General features: G+C 40.7%; 1 protein-coding gene across 2 annotated transcripts in view; it reads left to right on the top strand.

Moving 5' to 3' along the window:
• The first annotated feature begins 9,548 nt into the window (after positions 1–9,548).
• Positions 9,549–25,652, top strand: part of SLC26A5 (solute carrier family 26 member 5) — a 29,481-nt gene continuing 13,377 nt past the window's right edge. For both annotated transcript variants that reach the window (XM_036863526.1, XM_036863525.1), the window contains exons 1-7: positions 9,549–9,700; positions 11,430–11,569; positions 15,130–15,240; positions 16,323–16,489; positions 17,051–17,215; positions 19,137–19,289; positions 21,835–21,917. In XM_036863526.1, coding sequence (XP_036719421.1) covers positions 9,549–9,700; positions 11,430–11,569; positions 15,130–15,240; positions 16,323–16,489; positions 17,051–17,215; positions 19,137–19,289; positions 21,835–21,917 — 971 coding nt within the window. The remainder of the gene's footprint in view (positions 9,701–11,429; positions 11,570–15,129; positions 15,241–16,322; positions 16,490–17,050; positions 17,216–19,136; positions 19,290–21,834; positions 21,918–25,652) is intronic.

Genomic DNA, 25,652 nt, shown 5'->3' with positions numbered 1-25,652 from the left:
ACTAGCATTTAGTATCGGAGACGAAGATGTAAAATGCACAGCACAGGTCCACACAAGTCCCACCCAAAATACTAATAGCACTCTTTTTGAAAATGCTGATTTAGAGTTAAAAATAAGCCCACCAGAAGAACTAAAAACAAAAACTGGTTTTAAGAAAATGGTCGCTTCAGTGAATACAGCTGGAGTTAGGGAAAAGAGGGATGGAAAACTGTTTATTTTTGTGATTAGCCCTTCCATAATACTTGTATTTTTATCATGTCTGTATTATTTTGACTAAAGTTATTGTAGAAAAAGAAATGACTGGTGAGCCAGTAGTTCTTTCATTTTCACTTAAACTAGAGAACTCTTTCTTATTAATATGTCTGTCATTCAAACTTAAGCACCAATATGAATTACTGAGCTTTTTATCCCAAAGAAGATTCTGGAGGCATATCTTCTGACTATTAATGATCTTTCATGTGTTCCTAGTTGGAAAATAAATCTTGCAATTTATCAACTTAAGGAGTCACAGAAAATTAGTGCTGGAAGGGATTCAGTATCTTTAGTGGAATTGAATAATTTTTCCATGGTATGGTGGTTTCTATAAATTTATTTATTTATTTATTTTTGGCTGCGTCGGGTCTTCGTTGCTGCCCACAGGCTTTCTCTAGCTGTGGAGAGCAGGGGCTACTCTTTGTTGCGGTGCGTGGGCTTTTCATTGCGGTGGCTTCTCTTGTCGTGGAGCACAGGCTCTAGGTGCGTGGGCTCAGTAGTTGTGGCTCGCAGGCTCTAGAGGGAAGGCTTAGTAGTTGTAGCACACGGGCTTAGTTGCTCCGCGGCATGTGGGATCTTCCCGGACCAGGGTTCGAACCCGTGTCCCCTGCATTGGCAGGCGGATTCTTAACCACTGCGCCATCAGGGAAGTCCCTGGTATGGTGGTTTTGATCAGTAGTTCTGTGTAGGACAAAGGAGGATGGGAATATATTCAAATAGCTAGAGCATATGGCTTCAAATTTGAACGTGTAGCCTGCCTTTTATGGTTCTATAAGACCTCATCCTATTCGACCTCTCCAGTTTCATTTCCTATAACTACCTAAAACAAAGTTGTTACCAGTGCTTTTGGTATTCTGTGAATAGGTCCTATTAATTTTTACTTTTCACTTCTCTGTGCAGAGTCACACACCCTCACTTTTTGCCTTCTATCTATCACTCAAGAGCTACTTCCAATGCAGCGTCCTCTCTGAAACCTTCCTTGACCGCTAATCTTGCTTCTAATTTGGTTAAGACCACCATGCTTCCTAAGCAACAAATCACAAGTGACAACATATGCCTATAATTAATATAATTTAGATAAAAGTAGATAAACATTTTGACAAGATTAATCTGATACACAGTTAATGAGGCAGCATAGCATAAGAGCATGGTTTCTGCAGTGAGCAGACCTAAATTCCAATCCCGGCTGTTATTACTTCTGAAAAATGTGGGTAATTCCTACCTTACATAGATACTGTGATTCTTCAATGGCAGAGTCTCAATAAATGTTATACTATAATTACTAATTTTTGTGTATAGACAAGAAGCTCACATAAATGTCAATCATTCGTAATATTTTAAGTCAATTTGAAGTTTTTATGTACTCACTTTGTAAGTTATCCACTACTTAAAATGAGCATTAACGTTGTTTAAATATGAACTATATTTTATTACCATTACACACATAAACTCACACAGATTGAAAAACAAAATCTCACTTGTGATAGCAGAAAATTAGAAGTAGCCTAAGTGTCTAATAATAAGGAAGGTGGTTAACTAAATCATGGTGCATATATATTAGAAAATATTATACAATCATTAAAAAATATCTTCTGAAGTTGTTTTTTTTTTAATTTTATTTCTTTATTTTTTGCTGCATTGGGTCCTTGTTGCTGTGCGCAGGCTTTCTTTAGTTGCAGCGAGTGAGAGCTACTCTTTGTTGTGGTGTACGGGCTTCTCATTGCGGTGGCTTCTCTTGTTGCGGAGCACAGGGTCTAGGCACGTGGGCTTCAGTAGTTGTGGCGCAGGGGCTTAGTTGCTCCACGGCATGTGGGATCTTCCCAGACCAGGGATCGAACCCGTGTCCCCTGCATTGGCAAGCGGATTCTCAACCACTGCGCCACCAGGGAAGTCCCTGAAGTTGTTTATTGACGTGGCAAAATGTTTATGATATAATGTTAAGTAAAAAAAAATTTTAATACAAAACTATTAAGACTATTTCAGCCATGTGAATATACATTACATATACATACAAACATATGTATTTGCAATATACATTTACTATGTATCATTTATGCATGAGAAAAATGGAAAATTTCCAAATTTTCACAGTGCTTATATATTACTTTTATAATAAGAAGGAAAAAAGTAACATGATTTTTATATCAAAGGCCCTTGATCTCATTTCCTAAGTGTCGTATTTCCTCACCAATGATCTCTTGCTCCCATCCCCAGAACCTCCTATGTTCCCCTATATGTTCCATTATTTCATATGCCCCTAGCCACCTGTAAGACATCCTTAAAAGGATCTAGATTGCTGCAAAGACATTAGATGACAAGTTCCCTGAGGGCATGTACCATAGTTTATTAATCTCTAAGCATAGTCAACTTGCATGTTTCAGCCAAACATATAAGTAGGGACTAAGTAGGTTTGTATTGAACAAATGAATAAATGGAGACCCAAGGCCTCGAGAAATGGAGCAGGTGAAAGGAAATAAATGTGAGGTTTGTTTAAAAGGTAATAGTAATTATAAATAATAAATATTGAGTGCCTTATTCGAAGCGCTTCATAATTCTTACATTAAGCCTCAATGTAGCACTACTAGTACTGGCCAAGCAAACTGAGGAACATCCACCTAACAGCACAGTATGCAGCTGTTTAAAAAAACGCAAGAATGAGGAAACTTTTTTGTACTGATACGGAAAGATCACGAAGATACAGTAAGTGAAAAAAGCAAAGTGTAGAATGGTGTTAAGTCATGCTACCGTTTATAAGAAGACCACATACTCATATCTGCTTATGTAGAAAATATCTCTGGAAAGACACACAGGAAACTGACACCATGATTGCCTCCCAGCCACGGAATGGCAGTGTAACTTCACTTTAATTCTTTTTACACATGAATTTTTGAGCCTTGTGAATATGTCAGTGATTCAAAAAGACAATTAAATGAAAACAAAGGAAACTCATTATCCCCACTTACAAATCAGCAACCCGAGGTTGAAGGAAATTAGGTACACTCTCCACAGTAGTAATAATAATGGTCACACTTATTGAGCACTTACTGTGTGCCAGGCCCCATGTAAGTACTTTAGAAACATTTTCTAATTTATTTTCACAGATATATAACGAGGTTTTATCTGAGTGGTATAGCTGAAGAATCTGAAGGAAACATATAATTTATTTTCCAATCCAGGACACTTTGGAAGTAAGAACTACTCTGGGACAGCAAGCATGAGCCAGGACTTACGGTCACCCTATTTAGAGAGGTCAGGTAACTTGCTAGATGTCCTAGCAAGAGGACAGTAGCAGGACTGGAACTTAGATCTGTGTGATTTCACAGCCTATGCTCCGAACTTCCACTTACAGATAAACAAATGGAGGCTTGCAAAAAACACATATGCAGAGCCAGTTCCAATCTACAAACACAGTCTCTCCGAACCCAAAGCATACCATATGGTGTTGCCTCTCTGGATACTAATCTGAGAATCCTTTGACTGAGGAGGTAGGTGGCCTCCTCCTCAGGGGAGGTGGATAATTATAAAAGAAGAGGGAAAGGATGGGAAGAGCCCCAGGCTACGTCCTCCAGCAACCTTGGCCCCCAACACTCAAAAACACTCTGGGAGCATTCAGTCAACAAGCTGCATGCCACTATGTGCTAGGTGTTCAGACAATGGCCCTCCCCTCACGGAGCTTACAGTCTACATTCAGGACCAGCTTGCATGGATTTTGCATGGCCTTTGGCTCTTTCTACATATTGGGCCTCTTTAATTAATCAATGGTTGTTAATAAGGAAAAGCAGGGAATTTATCTTGGTTATGCTAAAAGTCCCAGAAGTGTAGAAAAGAGGAAGCAACTTTTTCAAATTGCTTTCAGGGAAAGGCTGGTAATGTCATAGGTGAAAGAAAAATTATTTCTGGACTGTAATTCTTTTCTGGACTATAATCTTACTCTGTGAGCTTTGAAAAATATAGAGACTCCAGAATTACTAAATCAGAATTTCTAGAGGACCTGGAAATCTGTGGTTTTTGACGCTCTCCATGTGATTCCAATGTGCTTCCAAGTATGGGGACTCCTGGTCTAGTTGATCCTGTCATAACAGTATAGAATAGCTCAGATGCTTGAGAGGCAGAACTAGGGCCAGACCCCGCCCCCAACCTCCAGTCTGGAGCATCTTCCACAAAAGCATAGTGAATCTTCATAACTGTCAAGCAATTAATTCTTGCCTTTAGTTTGAAGTTTAAAATGTTGCTGCTGTTATAAATAAAAATGTAGTTTTACATTTTTATTTATAAATATCTGAGCCTTTTATATTTGACGACTACTTTGAATAGGAAACAAGGTTTGCATTCTGAGAATATTTTTGGATAAGTCAAGTGAGTGAAGATGAGCTCCTTTTCTCACAAAGTGAGGGAGTTAAATTGGGTGATTTCCAAGATTACTTTCAGATCTAAAAATCTATGTTGAAAGATGTTGTAAACTTTTTAAATCCCTTCTTTCATAGCTGTGGAAAGCAGGGCTTGAATGTCTAGATCAATTTGCTTTTCTGTTATTAGTATTTTCGCTGGAGGGCCTGCCAGAAGACTTGTCCCTTTGGGCCATCTGAGAGGTGACTTTTCTCATGTGAGGGTTTATGTACTTAGTCTTACAACTTGGTGATTTATAATTGCAATCAGCACACTGGAAGCTCATTATCTGTCAGATAAGCATCTGGTCATTTGATCTCCTGCATTGGTCCCTTGGTTACTTTGCCTCTCTTCTTCTGATAAGGTGGTTATTGATAGCCTTCAGGGCTTTAATTATTTAATCATTGTGATGAACATAAAAAGTTCCCCAATAGGACAGCCTTTCATTATAACATCCTCTTCTCCTTTACTCTTCTCAGCAGTCCTTCTCTTTCCCAGTTGAGACATCTTTGTCTCAACTCCAGATATCTCAAGGAGGACATAGATTGTAGCCAGGGTCCTAAAACCTCAAAACTTTGAGAATCCCATCTTTTCTCCGTCTCTTCCTGACCTACAGAGAGTTATTGTTGCGAGGTTTAGCAAAGAAAAATATGATACTCAGTTAAAGTTGGGATAAACAGTAAATTTTTAATATAAGTATGCCCCATGCAATATTTGGAACATACTTATGCTTGTTGCTTATCTGACATTCACATTTAATTGGACATCCTATATTTTATTTGGCAGCACTGCAGAGAGTGCACACCCTAAGGCTTTCCCAAGTCCATCTCATGTTTTGGGGTCTAAATGCCTTTAATATTTGATCCTAATTTAAACCTTGAATGGAATGTTTGTAACAGCTAAGACTTCAGTTTTATTCAGCATTTGCATGAAGTGCAGTGGATGTTGCACTGCCCACCTACACACCACTCCCTTTTGTTATGAGAATATACAAATAGAAATAAGACTTTGCTGGAGAAACCTAAGCTAGATAATTCTCTCTTTTGTAAGTTTTTATTAAATATTTCAAAGATACACATAAGCAAAGACAGTAATATAATGCATTGCACACAATTTATTTACACCCTGTTCAGTTTTCTTCTTTTTGTTTGTTTGGTTGGGTAGGTAAGTGTGAGTGTGTATACTGCCAGCCCCTAAGTCAGTGGTTTTGAACCTTGGCTGTGCATTTGAATCACTTGGAGAGCTTTTAAACTCTCAATCCCTGCCTGCCTCCCAGACCAATTAAATCAGAATCCCTGGCACTAGAGTCAGGTGATTCCAGTGTGCAGCCAGGGCTGAGAACCAGTGCCCTGAAGGAAAATGGCAAATGCAAAGAAACATTTTTTACTGGTAAATCATGTCCTTATACTTCATATTCCTCTTCAAAACTTATTTCATGTATTTTTCAGTAAGCATATTACATTATAGCATATTATATGTATTATGTTGTATTATAGCATAGCATATGTTATTTTATAAAGTTTACTAAAAAAAAACTCATCTGGCTTTAATCATGTCACTGATTCATTATTAATTTTGGAAAAGCCTATAGTTGGGTTTTGTTTTCAAATGTTTCTTTGTGATTTTCCTATGTCTTTTTCATATGTATTTCTCTCTCTTAGGTTCTAAACCAGTGGTTTTTAACTTTATCTGCTCATTAGAATCATCTTAGGATGCTCTAAAAGACGACGCCTGGGCCACACCTCCCAGAGGCCCTGCTCGGAGGCTCTGTGCTAACTGGTCTGGTGTAGAGCCCAGGCATTGCTGTTTTTCAAAAGCACCTGAGGAGATTCCGTGTTCAGGCAGAGTTGAAAGCCAGTATTTCTAAATATGTTAAATTCCTACCTAGCTGATCATCTGAATCTTGCTGGAGAAATTTAAAACTTACATATAATTGCCCTGCTTAATGAGGTAGAAATTATTTCCAGGTTCTGTGAGGAGGAGAAATGAGGGGACGATAAATGGCCTTCCGAGTAATAGGTGTAAATGAGGAATTCCTGTTGAGGGTGGCCAGAGGACTTTTGAGAATAAAGAGGAGGATCTCTAATATTTTAGAAATATTTTATTTCTTCTGCTACACTTCAGCCTAACCTATTATGTTACTCTGAAAACTTCAAAGAAGGTTGCCACTCAGGTACAGGGATGCGTGCCCACACCTACACAGAGTAAATGCCCACTGTCCAGGCCCCACCTATGGGACCCTAATTCAGGAGGTTCAGAGTGAGGCCAGACACCAGTCCTTTAAAACCTTCCCCAGGTGCTGAGAGGGCAGTTTTGGTCACTACCGCCTTCTACGATAACAAATCCCTAGACGTGGTCATCACAATTCATCCCACTGACAACTGGGCAAATTCATGTGGAGTAACAGTAAAATCAGTGGTACAAGTAGGTTTTTGCAGCAGGGATTCTTATTAAACCTCCCTCAGATCTACCTGGTCTTTCTCTCTTTGAGTGGCTATATCAAGAAAGAAGTTATCTTTCTAAAGTAGGACAGAAGACAACCAAGGAGGAGGTGTCCAGAAACATAAATAATTAAATTAAAATGTCAGAGCAGACTTAATCTTCTGTAATAGGAAGTAACAGAGAGGAGGCGTGGCATACACTATCAACAACATCATGCACCAGTCCAAAGACTGCATACGTTCATCAGTGAGACAAGGACTGAACTGGGTCCTGGGAATTCAGGGTATGGTATTGCCTCAAGGAATTTGCAGTCTAGAAGAGGAGACCAATAATTATATAGTGGGAAGAAAGAGAAAATTACACGAAGCAGCGAGTATAGACCGACATCATGGGGGATTACAGGTGAGAGGGGACTCAGGAAAGCAAAGGACAAAACCTGGCTTTTGAAAGATACAATGATTAGGGTGTGGAGAAAATGGAAGGAGAGTGAGGGGAAAGAAACAATTTCTTGCCAGAGCGAATGGAACGCTGGGCGTGGGCACAGAGGCTTAAAGCAGCACGGGAGGTTGCCTGAATTGCATATGGTTCTGTGACGCTGTTGCCTGATGTTCTGGAGGAGTTGGGGGCAGGGGGAAGGCAGAGTGGTAGTGTTGCTGTGTTTCAGACCCCACCCGCATACCTCAGCCCAGTCATTCTTGGATATTATGATGAGTTCCTGGAACAATAAATAAAAAGTTAGATGAGAAGCCAACCAGCCTTGCTAACTCTAAAACAAAAGATGTACAATCTTTCTTTGTCAGATTCTGCTGCAGAATCCTCTTTCTCCAGGCTTATCTTTTCATATCATCCATCCTGATACTTAGTTGCATTTGCTGCTAGAATTCCCTTTTATTCTAGACTTTTAAAATTTCAGCCTCCTTGGACTTAGGCATTTATTTTGCGTGATGTTTCCTGGTTGATCACACGAACGTGATTTCAATTTGAATGTTAAGATTTCACCATAAGGGAATTGGATTGACCAGCATCAGTAATCCCCCACCTTCACTCAGTCACCACACAGGCCCCTAACCATTAACCCACGCTAACCCCCAACTCCTCTGCCCTTAACTTCCTTCATTTTGGACCGATGGCTTTAGCTGTTGTTGTGCACTTAATTTTTATTATAAAATATATCATTCAGATTTACAGACAGAGTCGTGTACTAAACACCAGTTTACTTACCACATGACTTGGTCAAATCTTAACATTTTGCTCTTTTTGTGCCAGTTCTTTTTTACAAACTGAACATTGCAGATTCGGTTAGTTGAAGCTCCCTGTCTCTTCCGAGTCTCATTCCCCTTCTCTCCAGAGGTAACACCATCCTAATCTTAGTGTTTATCATTGCCATGCATGCTTTTATACATTTACTGCATATATGTGTGACCACAAACAACATACATCATTGCTTGGTAAGGTTTTTAAACTTTGTTTAAATAATTGCGTCCCTGAAGTACCCATCTGTGCCTTGCATTTTTCTTGAAAATTAAATTTTTGAGATTTATTGATGATGACATACAGATTTAGTTCATTTTTTTAAATTACTGCATAGCGTTCAATTTATGACTATACAAAAATTTATGTTTTATTGCATATAGGTAGACATTTGGGTTTTTTCCAACTTTTCACTGTCATAAAGCTGCAGTTAACATCTTTGTACACATTCCCATGTGCAGAAACATACTGGGTTTTTATTCCTTAATCATTTCTTTTACTCATATGAGTACTATTCATTATATAGGTAGGTAGGTAGATAGATATAAATATAGATATATCAGTCATCCTAATAGTCTTACACATGACAACACAATAAAGTTTAAAATGATTATAACAATGTACTGATGTTTTCAACTTGTAGCTTTTCACGGAAGTCACCAGGAACTTCCCTTGTGGAGACATAAGCCTCAGCTCTGAACCATAGAATAATTTAAGGAATAACCAAATGTGAATACAGAATTGGAAAGGAGGCTGATGTACCTTCAAGAAACTGAGGGTCAATTTAAGCACTGACCTTGCTCCTTTTTCTTTTTCTTTGATGTGTAAATGGTTAGAGTCAGCCTGATTCCCTGTTCCCTTAATATTGACTTGGAGTCAACTTGCTGCAGTATTTAGCCACTGAAGTTAATACGATCCTCTGTTTAAAGTATGCACACTACCCCCTCGTTGCCCTGGGAGAGACAACATGTTTTTTACTGACTTTGCTTTCCTTTCATTTATTAGTGCCTACTCTGTCCAGATCACTAGGTTAGGTGCTCTGGGTGTCCAAAGATGAAGAGGTCCTCTGAAGAACTTGCAATAATACCACCAGGAAGAGGTGCATAGGAACAGTCATCAGTAGGATTTTGGCATCTGACATAGAGTTTTTATTTTCTCCCTTAGTAAAACTCAGGAAATGCTCGTCTCCTGCTATTGATGAATAATTTCAGAGTACTATGGATCATGCTGAAGAAAATGAAATCCTTGCAGCAGCCCAGCGGTACTATGTGGAAAGACCTATCTTCAGTCATCCGGTCCTCCAGGAAAAACTGCACAAGAAGGACAAGATTTCGGATTCCATCGGCGATAAGCTGAAACAGGCATTCACGTATGTTGTTTCAGCCTATTTCCTTTAATCTGTCATTCAGTTATGAGAGAAGCAAGGTCAAATGTATAAAGAGAACCTGGCGATGTGGAGGGAAGAACAAACGGTGAGCACTCATGATCTGCAGAGCTGTCCACACAGTTCCTTCACTGGTAGATATTTGGTGGAACACAAGCTTCATTACATATTGCACCATATTTATTAAATTCCTTCTATGCTTTATGTCTATATAAAGGTTTATATAAACAACCCGCTTTTCAATTCTCCCCCCGCCTACATAATATCCACCTCTTCCATTTGTCTCTCAGGAATGTTCCAACCCCTCTTTCCCACTTGACTTCTACTCCATGTGGCAACACCCTGAATCTATGAATTTAAGTCCCCAACCTATCAAGGACACTCAGTGTCTTAGGACACTTAACATTCCCAAGCCAGCAACATGGCTGTGTAATACATGTGTGCCTGACATGTGTACCTGATTGCACACCTGATTTTGCAGACCATCTGATTGCTGCCTCCTGAACCCTTGAGACCACAGCTTCTGTGCTGGTCCATTTAAGCTTCACAGTGACCCTGTGCTCTAGGTGTGACATCACGAGAGGTTAAAAGTATATGCATCGCCCACCAGCTGTGCACTTGAGTTTCCTGCTTTGTAAAATGGGAATAGTAATTAGTGCTTACATCATCGAGTTACTGGGGTTAAAACCTATTAATATATGCAAAGTGCAAGGCACATGGCAAGCACTATATAAATGCAGCTGTTATTAATATCTCAATTTTCTAAACCAGGAGACTGCTGTGAAATCTGGTTTGTTTCACTCAAATTCATTGCTCTTGCCATAGTTGCCTCACATTTTGCTTCCTGCATCTTCCTACATCTAATTACTAGATACTCCTAACCACTAAAGGCACTGTATAAAATACCATGCATGCTGCAGTAATGCATTATCCTTTTAAATGGAATAAGTTGCTTCCTCATCACCAGGAGGACTTGAGGCTGTCATAGTGGTGATGGAACTCATCTGTCCATACTCTTACTCACTGATGTCTTTGATTATAGGCATAGACTGGCAAAAGGACTGGCTGAGGTCCAGAATATAGTCTGTGTATCAAAGTTAATTAAACCATGCAGGGATTAAATGCAAAGCCTTGGTTTTTTCAGCATGGTGTTCACCTAACCAAGACAACCAGACATAGACTTAGCTACAGTGCTCCCGTGACAAATGGTGTTTTGAGTTTGCCTAATCAAAGACCCTAAAGCACTGAACACATGTTCATAAAGCTCATAATACCTGTGTAAATTTCCTTCATTTTATAAGGAAAGGGAAAACTAAGTGGGTAGATGCTGGTCATTGGTTCCACATTCAAAAGTTAACTCAATCAGTAAATAATTCCCCTACTTCACTTTACACCAACACAGAAAGCACATTAATGATTTCACCTGTTGAAATAATAGCTTCTGGGATATCTCAACTATTTTGAAGCTAATTTTTTTTTTTTCATGGTCAGTTGTAGAGCATTAGAATGGAACCAATTCAGATGTTCCTATTTTTAAAAAATAATAATAATAATAAGCAGGTCGTCTTGCCTCTGACCTCTGCAGAGTAAAAGAGTCATCCTCGGCACCAGTTGTGAATTCTTCCTTACTGCTCCAGGATATGAGGAAGGGAAAACGCCTTGGTGTGAATTCTACAGAAATGGTCCTCATTTTATCTATTTCTTTGTCCTCCAGATGTACTCCTAAGAAAATAAGAAATATCATTTACATGTTCCTCCCCATAACCAAGTGGTTGCCTGCATACAGATTCAAGGAGTATGTGTTGGGTGACTTAGTCTCAGGCATAAGCACAGGAGTGCTGCAGCTTCCTCAAGGTCAGTAGAATATATTTCTTTCTTTCCTTTGCTACCATCTCCTCAAACAGTTGCTTGACCATTTTTCTGTTTAATTTCATCGTGATTGGAAATTCATAGTTTTTATCATTATCGTTCTAGTAACCTTCACCTGTTTAAAGGAATTCTCCGGAAATAACCCTTTTAAATAACCTTTTAAAAGCCCCGGAGATATTAGTTGTAGAATGTGGTAGTACTGTTTTACAGACCAGTACCTTTAGGAGCTGGCTGGGCATTGCCTTTCTCTCGCTAAGTTAATCAGTCATTCCATGAGCATGTTGTTGAGGTTGTCCTTTTTTTTGTTGTTTTCTTGTTGTTTTTTAAATTTTATTGAAGTACAGTTGATTTACAATGTTGTGTTTCATTCAGGGGTTGTCCTCGTTCAGGTTCTTGACTTTTAAGTCCATATTCTTATTACAAGGGACCATGATATACTGAATTCTTGTGCCTTTGCGTGATTTTATATGTGATATAAGAATTTAAGAAAACACTCATTGATTATTCATCTATTCACACGCATTTATCAAGTATCTGCCTGGCCGTCCCCATCTTCCTGGAACTAACTGTCCAATCAGGGAAAGAAACATGAAGCACATAACAGCACGCATCAGTTTTTAATTGCAAGTGATGGTAAACACTGTGAAGGAAGATACAGGGCACTCTGACATGATGATACTAGGGGGACCTAATTTAAGTAGGTAAGTCACAAAAACGCCTTTAAGAAGGTGAGATTGAAGTGAGACCTGATGGACAAGTAGGAGGGAGGTAAAGAATGAGAAGAAGTGCACTTTAGGAAGAAGTGATAGCATGTGTGAAGGCATTTAGCAAGAAGAGAATTGGGTGTCTGAAGAATTATGAGAGAGGCAGTGTGCTAGGAGTGTGGGGAGTGAGGGGCCGGTGGCTGGCAAGGCGAGCAGTGGCAGGTCTGCACAGCCTTGACAGGCCCCTTTGGATTTCATTCTGAGCGTGACGAAAGCTGTCAGCGAGCTTTTTTCACTTGGGTATTTCTGGTAAGAGATCACTGAGACTGTCGTGTGGGGAGTGGACTTGGCTGGCAAGAGGGTCACCAGGATGAATGTAGGGAGACCAATTAGAGGTGACAGTGACTCAGTGTGGTCAAAAGGTGATAACGGCTTGAACAGCCCTCTAGGTAAGCTGGCTGAAAATCTATTCCCTTCTCCAGTTTCCCAAAAACTAATTATTGAACAATCAATTTGTAAAAAAAAAAAAAAAATTTATTTTCCCCAGTGATCAATTAGCTGAGTTTTTAATTTTCCAAGTGACTGAGTTATCGAATCTATTAAATCTGTTAAACAAAAGCCTTAAATCAGGTTTAGGACCATCCTCCACAACAATTTTGGCACCAACACCCCAAGGATAGAGAAAGGGATGTATTTAAAGACAGAGGTGAGGGCGGGGGAGGAGCAGACAGAGGCTTGGCACCTGGAGTGGGAAATAGGAGCTAGACTGACATTCAGTCAAGTTGGACTGACAGAGCCACAGGAAGTGGCTGCAGTGAACGCACGTACATGAATACGTCAAAGAAGTCCTCAGAATTTTGCCTAGTTGGGTTTTCACTGAAATGCCATTCCACAAACTTTTTTGGACCTGTAGACATTATGTAAACATCTACCCATTGAACTGTGAGCTCGCAAAGGCTCTTCCTTGCCCTGTTCAGCTCCAGAGAGCCTGCAAGAACTTATAGCACAAGGCAGTCAGCCAGCTGTCCCCAGAGAAAAGAGCTATAGTGACAAAGAGTATTCTCAGAATTGAAATACATGAGTTTTCAGACTGAGAGCAACCATCAGGTACCCATCAGAATTAATGAAAAATTAACGTAAAACAAGACACAGCACTGTAAAATATCAGAATACCAGAAATAAATAGAAGATCCCAAAACTTTCTAGAAAGGAAAAAAAAGTCACATAACCATGAAATCATAACCTAGGGGAATCTGCAAAAATAGGCATTACAGAATGTCAACAGTTTATATCTACAACGATAAACCAAGAACAACGTGAACATGTTATGCAGACGGGTTTCTCAGCCCGTAGCGCGTACATTGGTGGGGGGGCCATCCTGTGCATTGCAGGGTGGGTAGCAGCATCCCTGCTTCTACCCACGGGACGCAGCAGCAGCCCCACTCCCAGGCTTGGTAATAAAACACGTCTCCAGACATTGCCAAATGTCCCCTGGGGGTGGGCAGAATCCTCTCATGTAGGAACTGCTGATTTAGAAAAACGGAGATAAATGGTAGAAAAACAGCTGAAAGAGTTAGAAGTGAGTGCTTCTGGGGAGTGGAACCTAGAGTAAGGCAGAAGAGTGCTGGCTTTTCCTCCGAGCCTCCCTAGTACTGCTTGGCTTTTTGTACTATGGACATGTGTTTCTTTGCTAGAAATAAAATTTTTTTTTTAATGCAACATTAAAGTTACCATATTATTACATATGAAGTAAGGATGCTTTCCCAACTCTTCTTTTGCTAAAATGTTCTTATCCGCAACATGACAATGCATTACATGAACTTCCTAGTTATTCCAGATACTTGGCTGAGGCCCCAAAGCTGAGAACAAAGGGTGTTTATTGCTTACACGCTCTTAAGAGGGATTCCAGGCCATCCATGCAAAACGATGAGTGAATGACACACATGCTCTCTCCTTAGTGCGTCACTCCAACAGGATGTGAGGGGACAAGACGACTGATATTAGATTTGGAATGAGAATTTTCGAGAGAAAGGTGCAAAAAGCCCTATGCATTTCCCCTCCACCTAAAGTTAAGGAAGGACTGCAAGAGAATCACTCGGAACACTGGACGTGTGTCCCCTGGGGTTTGTGGGCACTGTTGCCTAATTCTTGCAAGAAAAATAAATCTACAGGTGAAGGGGTGTGAACTGCCTATGACAGCAGAATGAAGAGGACCCCTCCTGTGGGTGTGGCCTGCACTTGCACAGTTTCCTGGGGTAAAGCATCAGATAACTGGGCGCCCTGGGAGGTAATCAGGCTTGGCCCATTTGAAAGGTACCTGCCCAAGAAGTCTGCCTACAGGATGAGCAGCTGCCAGCAGAAAGAACCTGGAGGAGGCGTAAGAACTGGAACCTGTAAGGGGCCTAGGTCAGGGGGAGGGGGCATTACATCGGCCAGGGAATAGTACAGTGGGAGCTCCTCATTGAAAACGGGTCTCCAGAGAACCCTGAAAACACCCCATCAGAGAAACAGCTGGCATTTGGGCATCAACACCAGATTACAACTGCACCAGTCAAGTAAGCCTTTCTGCCGTTATGCAATTTGGGAAAGAATAAAGCAGAAAAGAATCCACCCCTGGCAAAGAGGAGATGACAAGGAAAACTGTCTCAGCCTGGACTCTCTGAACACAAATATAGGATTCCATGTAAGAGTGGGATGGAAGGGTGGGCATGTTAAAACACATCTGCTTAAATTAACATGATTTTCACTTGTTCATCATATATAAAGAACCAAGAGAAAAACACACATAGCCCTCTGTTTTCTAATGAGCTCCCCATTTCTGTTTGGTTTTTAATCCTACAGGTTTAGCCTTTGCAATGTTGGCAGCTGTGCCTCCGGTGTTTGGCCTGTACTCTTCATTTTACCCCGTTATCATGTATTGTTTTTTTGGAACCTCCAGACACATATCCATAGGTAAACCTTATAGTTGATATTTTAGTACCTTTCCTTTTGGATTTCCAAGCTTTGCAGTGTGCCAAAGAGACAGCATGTTTGTTATTAGGACATCTGCTTAGTAACAACTTTTGTTACTGTATACCCAATAGGTGCTTTTAAAGAATACACTCCCCCTCAAGATTTCTAGAACTAACAGCTTTCTTATAATCTGGGCATAATAGAAAAAGACAGTTTTCTTGTGTGAAAAGAGCAGTTGTTGAAATCTGTGAAATAAGTGCTTGAGTTCATAATACAATTTGCCTGCATCTGTTTTTTTCCTCTATTTTATTAGTGATACTGCAAGTTCCTAATTACTATGCATATAATGCATTTTCATCTTATTTTAGGCACTGAACTGTACTTGGTTTCTCTTTAGTGTATTTAGGATCAGATTTATATGGATTTCATAATAGTGTTAATGCTGCCTGAGGCTTCCACCAGCCAACACACACAAGGTCTCAGCTGTCCGTTGCTGGGTAACACATACCCCCCCAAGTTTAGCAGCTAAAAACAACCACCATTTGATTATCTCTCACAGTTCCTGTGGGTCAGGACTGGGGAAGGGCTCATCTGGGCAGTTTAGGCTCAGCGTCCCTCAAGCAGTTAAGAGTCAGGTGGGAGCTAGAGCCAGAGCAGCTACAGGAAGGCTGGACTCCCCTTCCCTCTCTTCTTACCTCCCGCCCTCACCCTCTCTCCACGTGGTCCTAACTGGGGCTTTCTCGCATGTAGGGCTGCAGCACAAGTGAGCAGTACCGCTCTCAGGTGGAAGCCGCATCACCTTTTGTTACCTGGCCTCAGCAGTCACGCAGTATCACTTCTGCTACATTCTTTTGATTACTAGCATGTCACAAGTCCACCCAGATTCAAGGAGACAGGAATTAGACCACCTCTTCATGGGGAAATGTCAGGGTTCTAGAAGACTGTGTGGGATGGAAGATTTTGTCACAGTGCAGTGTTATTTCGAAGATTTATTGACCTCACCTGTGTCTCCTGGGGTACTGGAAACAACCACATCAGACACACTGAACATAATTTCCCTGATTAATGCTCCCTTATTTCAGGTCCGTTTGCAGTTATTAGCCTGATGATAGGCGGCGTGGCTGTTCGATTAGTACCAGATGATATGGTCATTCCAGGAGGAGTAAACGCAACCAACGGTACGGAGGCAAGAGATGCTTTGAGAGTGAAAGTCGCCATGTCTGTGACCTTACTTTCAGGAATCATTCAGGTAAGGTTCACAGATGTGGAAATGGGCTCTCATTTGCTCATTTAATAAATATCTGTTGAGCACACTTGGCTGGTCTACATGGTGGACAGGGTCAGCCAGCAAAGCTCCAGAGCTCAGGGTTCATAGCTGAGGAACGCCAGTCCCACTGCATGCCTTACTTAAATTGATACTGAATAGGAGCTAACTAGCTTCAGTTGGGTACTTTAGAGATTCCAAAAGCAAGACTAGCTTGAAGCGGGATGGGTTAGTAATGGGAAGAGGGCATTTCTTATCTGCCTGGAAGGAACAGAAAGTGACATGACTAAGCCTACCCCCACTTCTGAGGGACAGGGAGAGTACGGGGGTGCCCATTGCTCCGTGGGGCTCCAGGCCCTTCCAGACCTTCCATTGTTTTCTGCATAACCAGTGATTGATTTATTAGCTACTTACTTGGTGCAGGTGCAAGTTTGTAGTGTTAAAAAATGGTCCAGAAAGAACTTTTTAATGTTTTCTGTTGGTTTTAACTTCCTGACCTATCATGTGATTTATTTGTTTCTTTGTCATTAAAAAAAAAAAAAATAGTTTTGCCTAGGTGTCTGTAGGTTTGGATTTGTGGCCATATATCTCACGGAGCCCCTGGTCCGTGGGTTTACCACTGCGGCAGCTGTGCATGTCTTCACCTCCATGTTAAAATACCTGTTTGGAGTTAAAACAAAGCGGTACAGTGGGATCTTTTCAGTGGTGTATGTAAGTAAGCAACTTCCCAACTTACTGGTACTTGTTTTCCCTTCTTTATTTTTCGCCCTTCTCTTCTGTATCTCTTTTACCTTCAAGGCTCACTTTTCTTATTTCCAAGAATTTCAATAAAATGGAGAGGATTTAGTTATTCTAAGGCTTTTCTGAGAAGAGCACTACAAGGAAAATTAAACCTTAAAGTCTCATTTCTTTAATATATGGTACTATCTACCTCACAAGGAATTTTTTGGTTAGGTCTTTTTTTAATATTTATTTATTTGGCTGTGCTGGGTCTTAGTTGCGGCATGCAGGATCTAGTTCCTTGACCAGGGATCCAACCCGGGCCCCCTGCATTGGGAGCGCGGAGTCTTAACCACTGCGCCTCCAGGGAAGTCCCTGGTTAGGTATTTATTTGGTTATTTCACCTTGACTCTAGTTAGCTAAAGAAACAGCTTTTTCTTAAGACCAAATTAGATTATCTTTGGGAACTAACAAATAATTTAAAGGCATTATGGGATAATAGATCTTCCTCAAAACCTGCTTACTCAAGCAGGCAAAAAAATAAGTCTGTAAAGGATTTAACTATCACAATTAACCAGTTTAATCTAATAAAATATACATAGATCCTTCCACCCAACTCAGAAAATATAAATTATTTGCAAGCACGTAGGTAACGTGGTAATAACTGATCACGTTGAGAGTGGTCATGTAAAACTGATCACAAATTCCAAAAATTCAATGTTGTTCCACATGGTGCAGTAAATTAGCAATCAGTAACTAAATATAGCTTTAAAACCCCCATACATTTGGAAACCAAAAACATATTTTTAAATAACCCATGGATAAAGAGGAAGTTATGAAATAATTAAAACCAAATGATAGTGTAAGTACTACATACCAGAACTTCTGAGATGCTGCTGAAGCTATCCTTGGAATGAGAGATCTGTAGCCTTTGTAGGTGTTGATGTGTCAGGCACTGTGTTAGGCAGAGCAGTGAGTTTACAGTCCAATGGGAAGACAAATAGTAAACTGCTAATCACATAAATGTGTAATTAAGTACAAATTGTCTTAAGTGCTATGAAGAAAAAATCAGGCTACTCTGAAAGTTGAATAGGGAGACCTTTAGGGGTCTAGGAAAGTCGCTTTGAGGAAGTGACAGTTAAATTGAGTCCTTCATTGATTAGAATGGAGTCCAACTGTGGGAGCATTCCCTAAATAACTAAATTCTTCGTTTCCCATAATAGCTGGTAACATGCTTCTTACTCTGAGATTTCTCAAAATGCCTTGTCACAAAGGAAATAGAACAGACAAGCATACTAGAGAATGCTCTAGGCATTGACAGGAAAGGTGTGTAGCCTGGACTCGGTGGTAACCTACTTTCCCAGGGTCCAGATAAGTACTGACTGCATTTGGGGTGCCGAGACTGCAGCCTTAGGAGGAAATTAAGCGGCTTTCTTCTCTACCTTTCCTGGGCTTCTTTCCAAGCTTCAGCCACTCTCTTCCCTTCAAAGCTCACCTGATTCGTCTTTCATCTGCTAACAGTGATTTCTCCCTCTTTCAGCTCCTGAAAGCTTTTGTATGTATTTACCTTTGGATTTTTTTTTGCTGGTAGTACCCCTAATCCTTTCCTAATGCTCAGGACTCAGCTTCAGGGTTACTTTTCTGAATTTTACAATTCTACATTGAGATGTTAGCATAGCAAAGAACACTGTAGTATGAGATTGTCAGGTAAGGATTACAACTACCAAGCTGTATGACTGGGTAAAAATGGCTCCTAATTGGTGAAAGTTGCAAAGAGAGAGACTTCAGCCTGAGAACCTTTAGCTAGAAATGTCCACTAATGGGATGGCTGGTGTGAATTAGAGCACTAGACTGTCTCTGTCTATTCAGGGGCTCTTGCTTGATGTAACATCCAGTGTTCACTGTGTTACAGAGTACAGTTGCTGTGTTGCAGAATGTTAAAAACCTCAACGTGTGTTCCCTAGGCGTTGGGCTGATGGTCTTTGGTTTGCTGCTGGGTGGCAAGGAGTTTAATGAGAGATTTAAAGAGAAATTGCCAGCACCCATCCCTTTAGAGTTCTTTGCGGTAAGTCAACTTCCAGCAGCATACACCTACCTGTTTCTGTGAGGGGTTTAGAAGTGGACCCGGGAGGAGGAAATTCGACCTCTTTTCTCTCACTTCTGCCAAGAGAAGGTTGGAATTTGTCAAGGGGAACTTTTACAAATACACTGACAAAAAAAAGAAAAGCATTAAAGCAGAGTCATGGATGATTTTTAAAATATAGCTAAGTCCATAAAAATATGAATGTAAATTATCTTTGAGTGAAATTATGGAGATTTTTCTTTTTCAAAGTTTTTATTGTCTAATTGTTTTATAATGAACATATAAACTTTAATAACCTGAAAAAATTAAGCTGTTTCCATTCTGAAAAGAGCAAATGACAAAGGTTCCCAAACTTTCTTGGTTCCTGGCACTCCTAAGCCAAAAGAAATACCTAACTAATAGTTCCATTTACTAAGTAGTAAGGTCCAAACAACTTCATATGTATTTATGTCTAACAACTTAAGAACTGTTTGTAAAAATAATGCACATAAATTGAAATAAAATATATTTTATGACATTCTTAAATCACCACAGTAATTTATTAATGAATGTGTATGGCGGCTGGTGGGTACTTCACAATCCCTCAAACCTGGGAATCAGATGGACACCACTACCATCATTTCCTGTTCACTTTGATTTTTGCATGGTACCTGCTTTTTTATCACAGTGACCACTGAATGCCCGGCTTTGCAAACATGTGGTGTGACTGAAAGGAATGTAGTAGGAACTAATATCGAAACTGTGAACTACCTCAAACTAGAAGTTTGCATGGTGTCTGACAGGTGTCACTGTTTTCCTTGAAAGTCATGTCCCACAGTGTCCTGGTGAGTTCTCCTTGGGACCCTGGAGCACTTTGGTGTATTTTGGGAGCCACAAGGAGAAGAAATAAAAAGTATAGGTGTCTGATCCAAATCTAGCAAAAAGTTCCAGCCACGAAAACCACTGGCTCGTATAGCTCACAAAGAAGCCAGTCCCTTTGACCCTTTTCCTTGCTTTTGTCTTGTCTATACCCGAATAGGACTGTCTCTCACTGTTTTAAGACCTGTTCTCTCATTGGGGTTGGGCACAGAGTTCCTGTTTCCTCTTGGAGAACAGCAAGAGGTTCTCAGCTCCTTCGCATGGCAGTGGAGAAAGGCAAGCCCTAATCATGAAGTAAATGATGAAGACTGACTTTCCTGGCTTGGGTTCCTAGTTTTGTCCACTTTCCAGATTCCCTTTGAAGTTTCCTTCATGTTTTCCAGGGCAGTGGTTCTCCAGAATTCTATCATTATAATTATGGTTGAACCTGTTTTTTGTTTTTTTGTTTTTTTTTAACTTCTTATCTGTATGCTCCTCAGAGCAAGGGAGAGGGAAGCCATACTGGAAAATCTGGGACAGAATCTTCATGACTCTCTTTAAACATACAGTTCCTTTGTTATCATAAAATTGTTTGGGGTTCTGCATTCTATTTCAAAATGCATCTGTTAGTGTTGGTAGGAAAGCTTTGGTTTGAATTTATTTATCGCTGCATAAAGTTGATGCTCCAGGAACTTGAGCCCTGTGTATCCTGTGGATTTGAATTTTCTGGGCACTCCCCCAGTTTGAGATGATCAACAGATGCAATTAAGGGTGACAGACATTGCAACCAACAAAGAAGGGGCACTTCATCATAGCAGCCAGAAGCAACCACGCCCTTGGTCTCTCAGGCTGCTGTGTCTGATAATGAGCTTACCTCCTTCTTGGTTCCCTGCAGCAGCCCGCTTTGGTGGGGGTCTGGCTCCCTTCCCTGGCCAGCCCTATGCCTTCACTCCTGGATGACCCACTCAGAAAGTTCTACAAGCAGTGGTTCTTTGGGGTGAAGAAAGTTGCTGTCTCTCCTTCTGTTATTTTTCTCTTCTTGTAGCTCACTAAGGCTTGTACTTCACACACAGACTGAATCTGTGCCCCGACAATCCAGACAACCTTATGTACAAGGACACTCTGTGATGGGCGGTTTCACCCTGACCCTGACTCGGCAACAGACATGGGAGAAGATAGCCATGGGGTGCTGGTGGAGGCCTCTAATCACCTTGGTAGCTGCTGTCCTGGAAACAAGAGTCCATAGGAAGACTGTGCAATAGATCCAAACCTACGTGTTACAATGATACGCTGTCACTGTACCACCCTCACAATACGTATTTCATGTCCTTTATTTGTGCCACCTTGGCCAGAGCCTCATTTTACCTGCCCCAAAGGCAAAGCCAACTCCTGAAAGGCTTTATGGCTTCTTTCTGTTTGTAGCCAACTAGCCAAATGCCTCAGGATGGAACAGAACAAAGTAAAGGGAAAAGAACTCCAGGCCACAAGGAGACTGTAGAGTCCACTTTAATTTTGTGGAGAAGGGTCATTAGGAGAAGTTAGAATTGCTGGAAGCTAACTATAATTCTTTTTTTAAAAAACCGAGAAAGTGAGAATAGATTTGGCTTGGCTAACAAGTTCTTTGAAGCTTATTTTTGTGGTGTTGCAATGTTCATTTCTAAAGGTACGTTTGGTTTTGTGTCTGTTTCAGGTGGTTATGGGAACTGGCATTTCAGCTGGGTTTAACCTGCATGAATCGTACAATGTGGATGTCGTTGGGACACTTCCTCTGGGGTAGGAAAATAGTTTCAAGTAACAGTGTGACTTGAATAATCAAGGGATCTATTATTGCTTCTAACTCCTGCTTTAGTATTGCAATGAACAGTCTTTTTTTTTTTCCTACATATCAGATAGCTGAGGGTTTGGGGGGTTTTGAGTTTGGTTTTTTTGGCTGTGTGTGTGGGGGGGTGGCTTACTGTGGTTAAAAAAAATAATAACATAAAACTTAACCATTTTAACCATTCATAAGTGTACAGTCCAGTAGTGTTAAGTATATTCACATTGTTGTGAAACAGATCTCCAGAACTTTTTCATCTTGCAAATCTGAAACTATACCATTAAACAATAACTCTCCATTCTCCTTTCCCTCCAGCCCCTACTTTCTACCTCTATAAATCCGATTACTCTAGTACTCGTAAGTGGAATCATACACTACTTACCTTCTTTGTGACTGGCTTATTTCATTTAGCATATTCCAAGGTTCATCCATGTTGTACCATGTGACAGGATTTCCTTCTTCTTTAAAGCAGAATAAAATTCCACCTTATGTATATACCACATTTTGTTTATGCATTCATCTGTTGATGGACATTTGGGTTGCTTCCACTGCTTAGCTATTGTGAATAATCCTGCTATGAGCATGGGTGTGCAAGTGTCTCTTCAAGACCCTGCTTTCAGTTCTTTTGGATATATACATAGAAGTGGGATTGCTGGATCATATGATAGTCTGTTTTAACTTTTTGAGGAACCTCCATAATGTTTTCCAAAGTGGTTGCACCATTTTACAGTCCTACCAACAATGGCATGTGGTTTTTCGTTTTGTTCTGTTTCCTATTTAGCATTTATCGGTTTTTTAGATCTCTTCCTGGGTAGCTTTGGAGCTAAAAGCAAAAAGACCTAAATCTAGCCTGCCACTTAGTAGCTTTGTGACCTTGGGCAAGTCACTTATCCTCTCAAAGCCTCAGTTTCCTCCCCTGCTAGGTAAGCATGGTAATTAATGACTATCTCAAGAGCAGTTGTGAGAGTTACAGGAGAAAATGTGTCTAAAGCGGCCAGTGTAGCATCTGGCATGCACAGTGCACGTTGAAGACATGTTAATTGAAAGTTCTATGGCTCATTATTTCAACCAGGTTTCTAGTTTTAAATCATGTATTACTTCTTTGGTTCATCTGTTTTTCTTTTACCTAATTCTACATTTTAAAAATTTTACTATTATTTTTCTATTTGAAGGAGTGAGAGTGACTACGAGCCTCTCCTGGTCTCACTCTGGCTATCTCTATGCCTCTCTGCGTGTCTCTGTTGTTCTGTTCCTGGTACTGTCTCTTTCTTGCCACCCTGTTCTCTCTTTCCAAAAGAAGAGTCAGACATTTGCCCAGATGCTGGACATTGACAGGACCTGGTATATTCCATCAGGCCTTGCCCCTGGAACCATCTAAGAATCTCCAGGGAAGCACAGGCAGCAGGAGTTGCTCTTTAAGCCAAAGTTCACCCCAGGGAGCAGGTGTTGAAGGAGGAAGCCTGCATTCAACTTCAGCGAATTGCTGTCATAAACATGTTACTTATGATTCAATGTAAAAGTATAACACAGTGATAATCCTTGTTTTTCTATTTGCACTTATAATTTTTTAAGTACTTTCATACCCACCATGTCAGTTGATGCTCACAATTACACTGTTGATATATGTTATCTTCATTTAACAGAGAAGAAAGTTCATTTATTCCCATTTATTCAGCATATGTTTATTGAGTGCCTATTATGTGCCAGGGACACACCAGTTAAAAACAAAAGTGAACGTGCAAGCAAAAAAGCCTTTGGTCTCGTGGAACTTATATTCTACTAGGAAAGATAGACAATACATCAATAGTGAGACATGCTATGAAGACAAGGAAAGCCACGTAAGAGATAGGAGGGGCTGGGGTTGCTGTTTTAGGTAAGGTATCAAGGAAGGCGACATTTGAGAGACGTGAGTGAAGTTTGGTATGTCCCAGCCTGGACCCAGAACTCAATCTTCTGATACCCAGTTGTGTGATCTTTCCATTACCTCACACCTGGGTCACTAACATAATTCGTCATGTGATAAACATGTGTCTTTGGATCCAGTAGGTAACCCTATCCAATAACTAGTCACAAATAATCTACATGTGAATTCTCACACTTAGATTACTCCTTTTAAAAATTCACATGCCACCATCATTCCTACCTAATACCTTCCTTTCCCTATTGCATTATACCCAAATATGTTGCTTTCCCTCTATGTGTGAGAGCTAAACTTTTTTTTTAAATAAATTTATTTATTTTATTTATTTATTTTTGGCTGCGTCGGGTCTTCGTTGCTTCACGCCGGCTTTCTCTAGTTGCGGTGAGCGGGGGCTACTCTGCATTGCAGTTCACGGGCTACTCGTTGCAGTGGCTTCTCTTATTGCGGAGCACGGGCTCTAGGAGCACGGGCTTCTGTAGTTGTGGCACGCGGGCTCTAGGAGAGCTAAACATTTTTTTAAAAAATAAGAACATTTTACCTTTTTGAAACTTGGCTTCCCAGAAACCTTGTCTTTCTGGAACTTTGCCCAAAACCAGGCAAGCAACCAATAATGCCTCCCTAACTTCCTATCTGTATACAGTCATACTGCTTCAGTGATCTGTGAGTCTCACTGCCGAAGAACAGTGGCTTATAACAATGTCCGTTTACTTGCTCGCAGTTTGCCAGTGTAGGTGGGGCTCAGCTGAGTGGTTGTCTCACTTGGGGTCTCTCAGGCAGCTGCGGACTCTGAAGGGGTGACCAGGGCTGGAGGATCCAAGAAGGCCTCGCTCACATGTCTGACAGCTCAGCTGCGGCGGCTGGAACAGCTGAGGGCTGGCTGGTATTGTCTCTCCATACGGGTCTCTAGCAGGGCAGACAGGTTCTTTATGTGTCAGCTCAGGGCAACAGGACGGAAAAGCAGAAGCTGCCAGGCTGCTTACAGCACTCATACAACATCACTCCCACCACATTCTGTTGGTCGAAGCAAATCACAAGGCCAGCCCAGATTCAACCAGAGGGGAAACAGACCACATCTAGATAGGGGAGCAGCACACGGAAGTATGGGAGAAATTGGTGGTGGTTGTATTTGGAAACAAACTACCATACTTATCTACACACATAAACACACACACACACACACACACACACACACACATACATACATACATACATACATACATACATACATACATACATACATACATAAATATATAATACAGTGTCCAGAAAGTGACAGCTGACTGTTAGAGATCCCATTCATGGCAGTATATCATGTTCCTTGGTTTACTTCTCTTAACTCATTGCAGCATACATTCTTTTCTCATATTCTTATTCCTCAGACCCAAACCGGCTGCCAGGCCTTCTCTCCTGGTTAGTGCTTATGTAGCAAAGTGCAAGGAAAGGACAGTAAGTTCTATAGTCAGACCCCCTGGGTCTGATTCCCTGCTCCATCTTCAGCAGATTACTTAACATCTGCAAGCATCCATTTTTTCACGTATAAATTGGGATAATAATGGCACCCATCTAAAAGGATTTTTGTGAGGACAAATGAGATGACATATATCAAGCATGTAGCACATAATCTAGGCTTAACATATGTTAGGTTCCTTTCCTTTGCTCCCCTCCCTTTCCCTTACCTCAGAACCTGAGACAGCCCCTTTGTCACTGTGATATGACACAGTATGAGAAATAGTGTGGAGAGACGGGTTCTTTGTGGTTTTTGTTGTACTTA

Source organism: Balaenoptera musculus, chromosome 9 (assembly GCF_009873245.2).
Source record: "Balaenoptera musculus isolate JJ_BM4_2016_0621 chromosome 9, mBalMus1.pri.v3, whole genome shotgun sequence".
In the NCBI taxonomy this organism is placed as follows: Eukaryota; Metazoa; Chordata; class Mammalia; order Artiodactyla; family Balaenopteridae; genus Balaenoptera; species Balaenoptera musculus.
The sequence above is the reverse complement of the archived record's forward strand: the minus strand, read 5'-3'. Positions and strand labels throughout refer to the sequence as shown.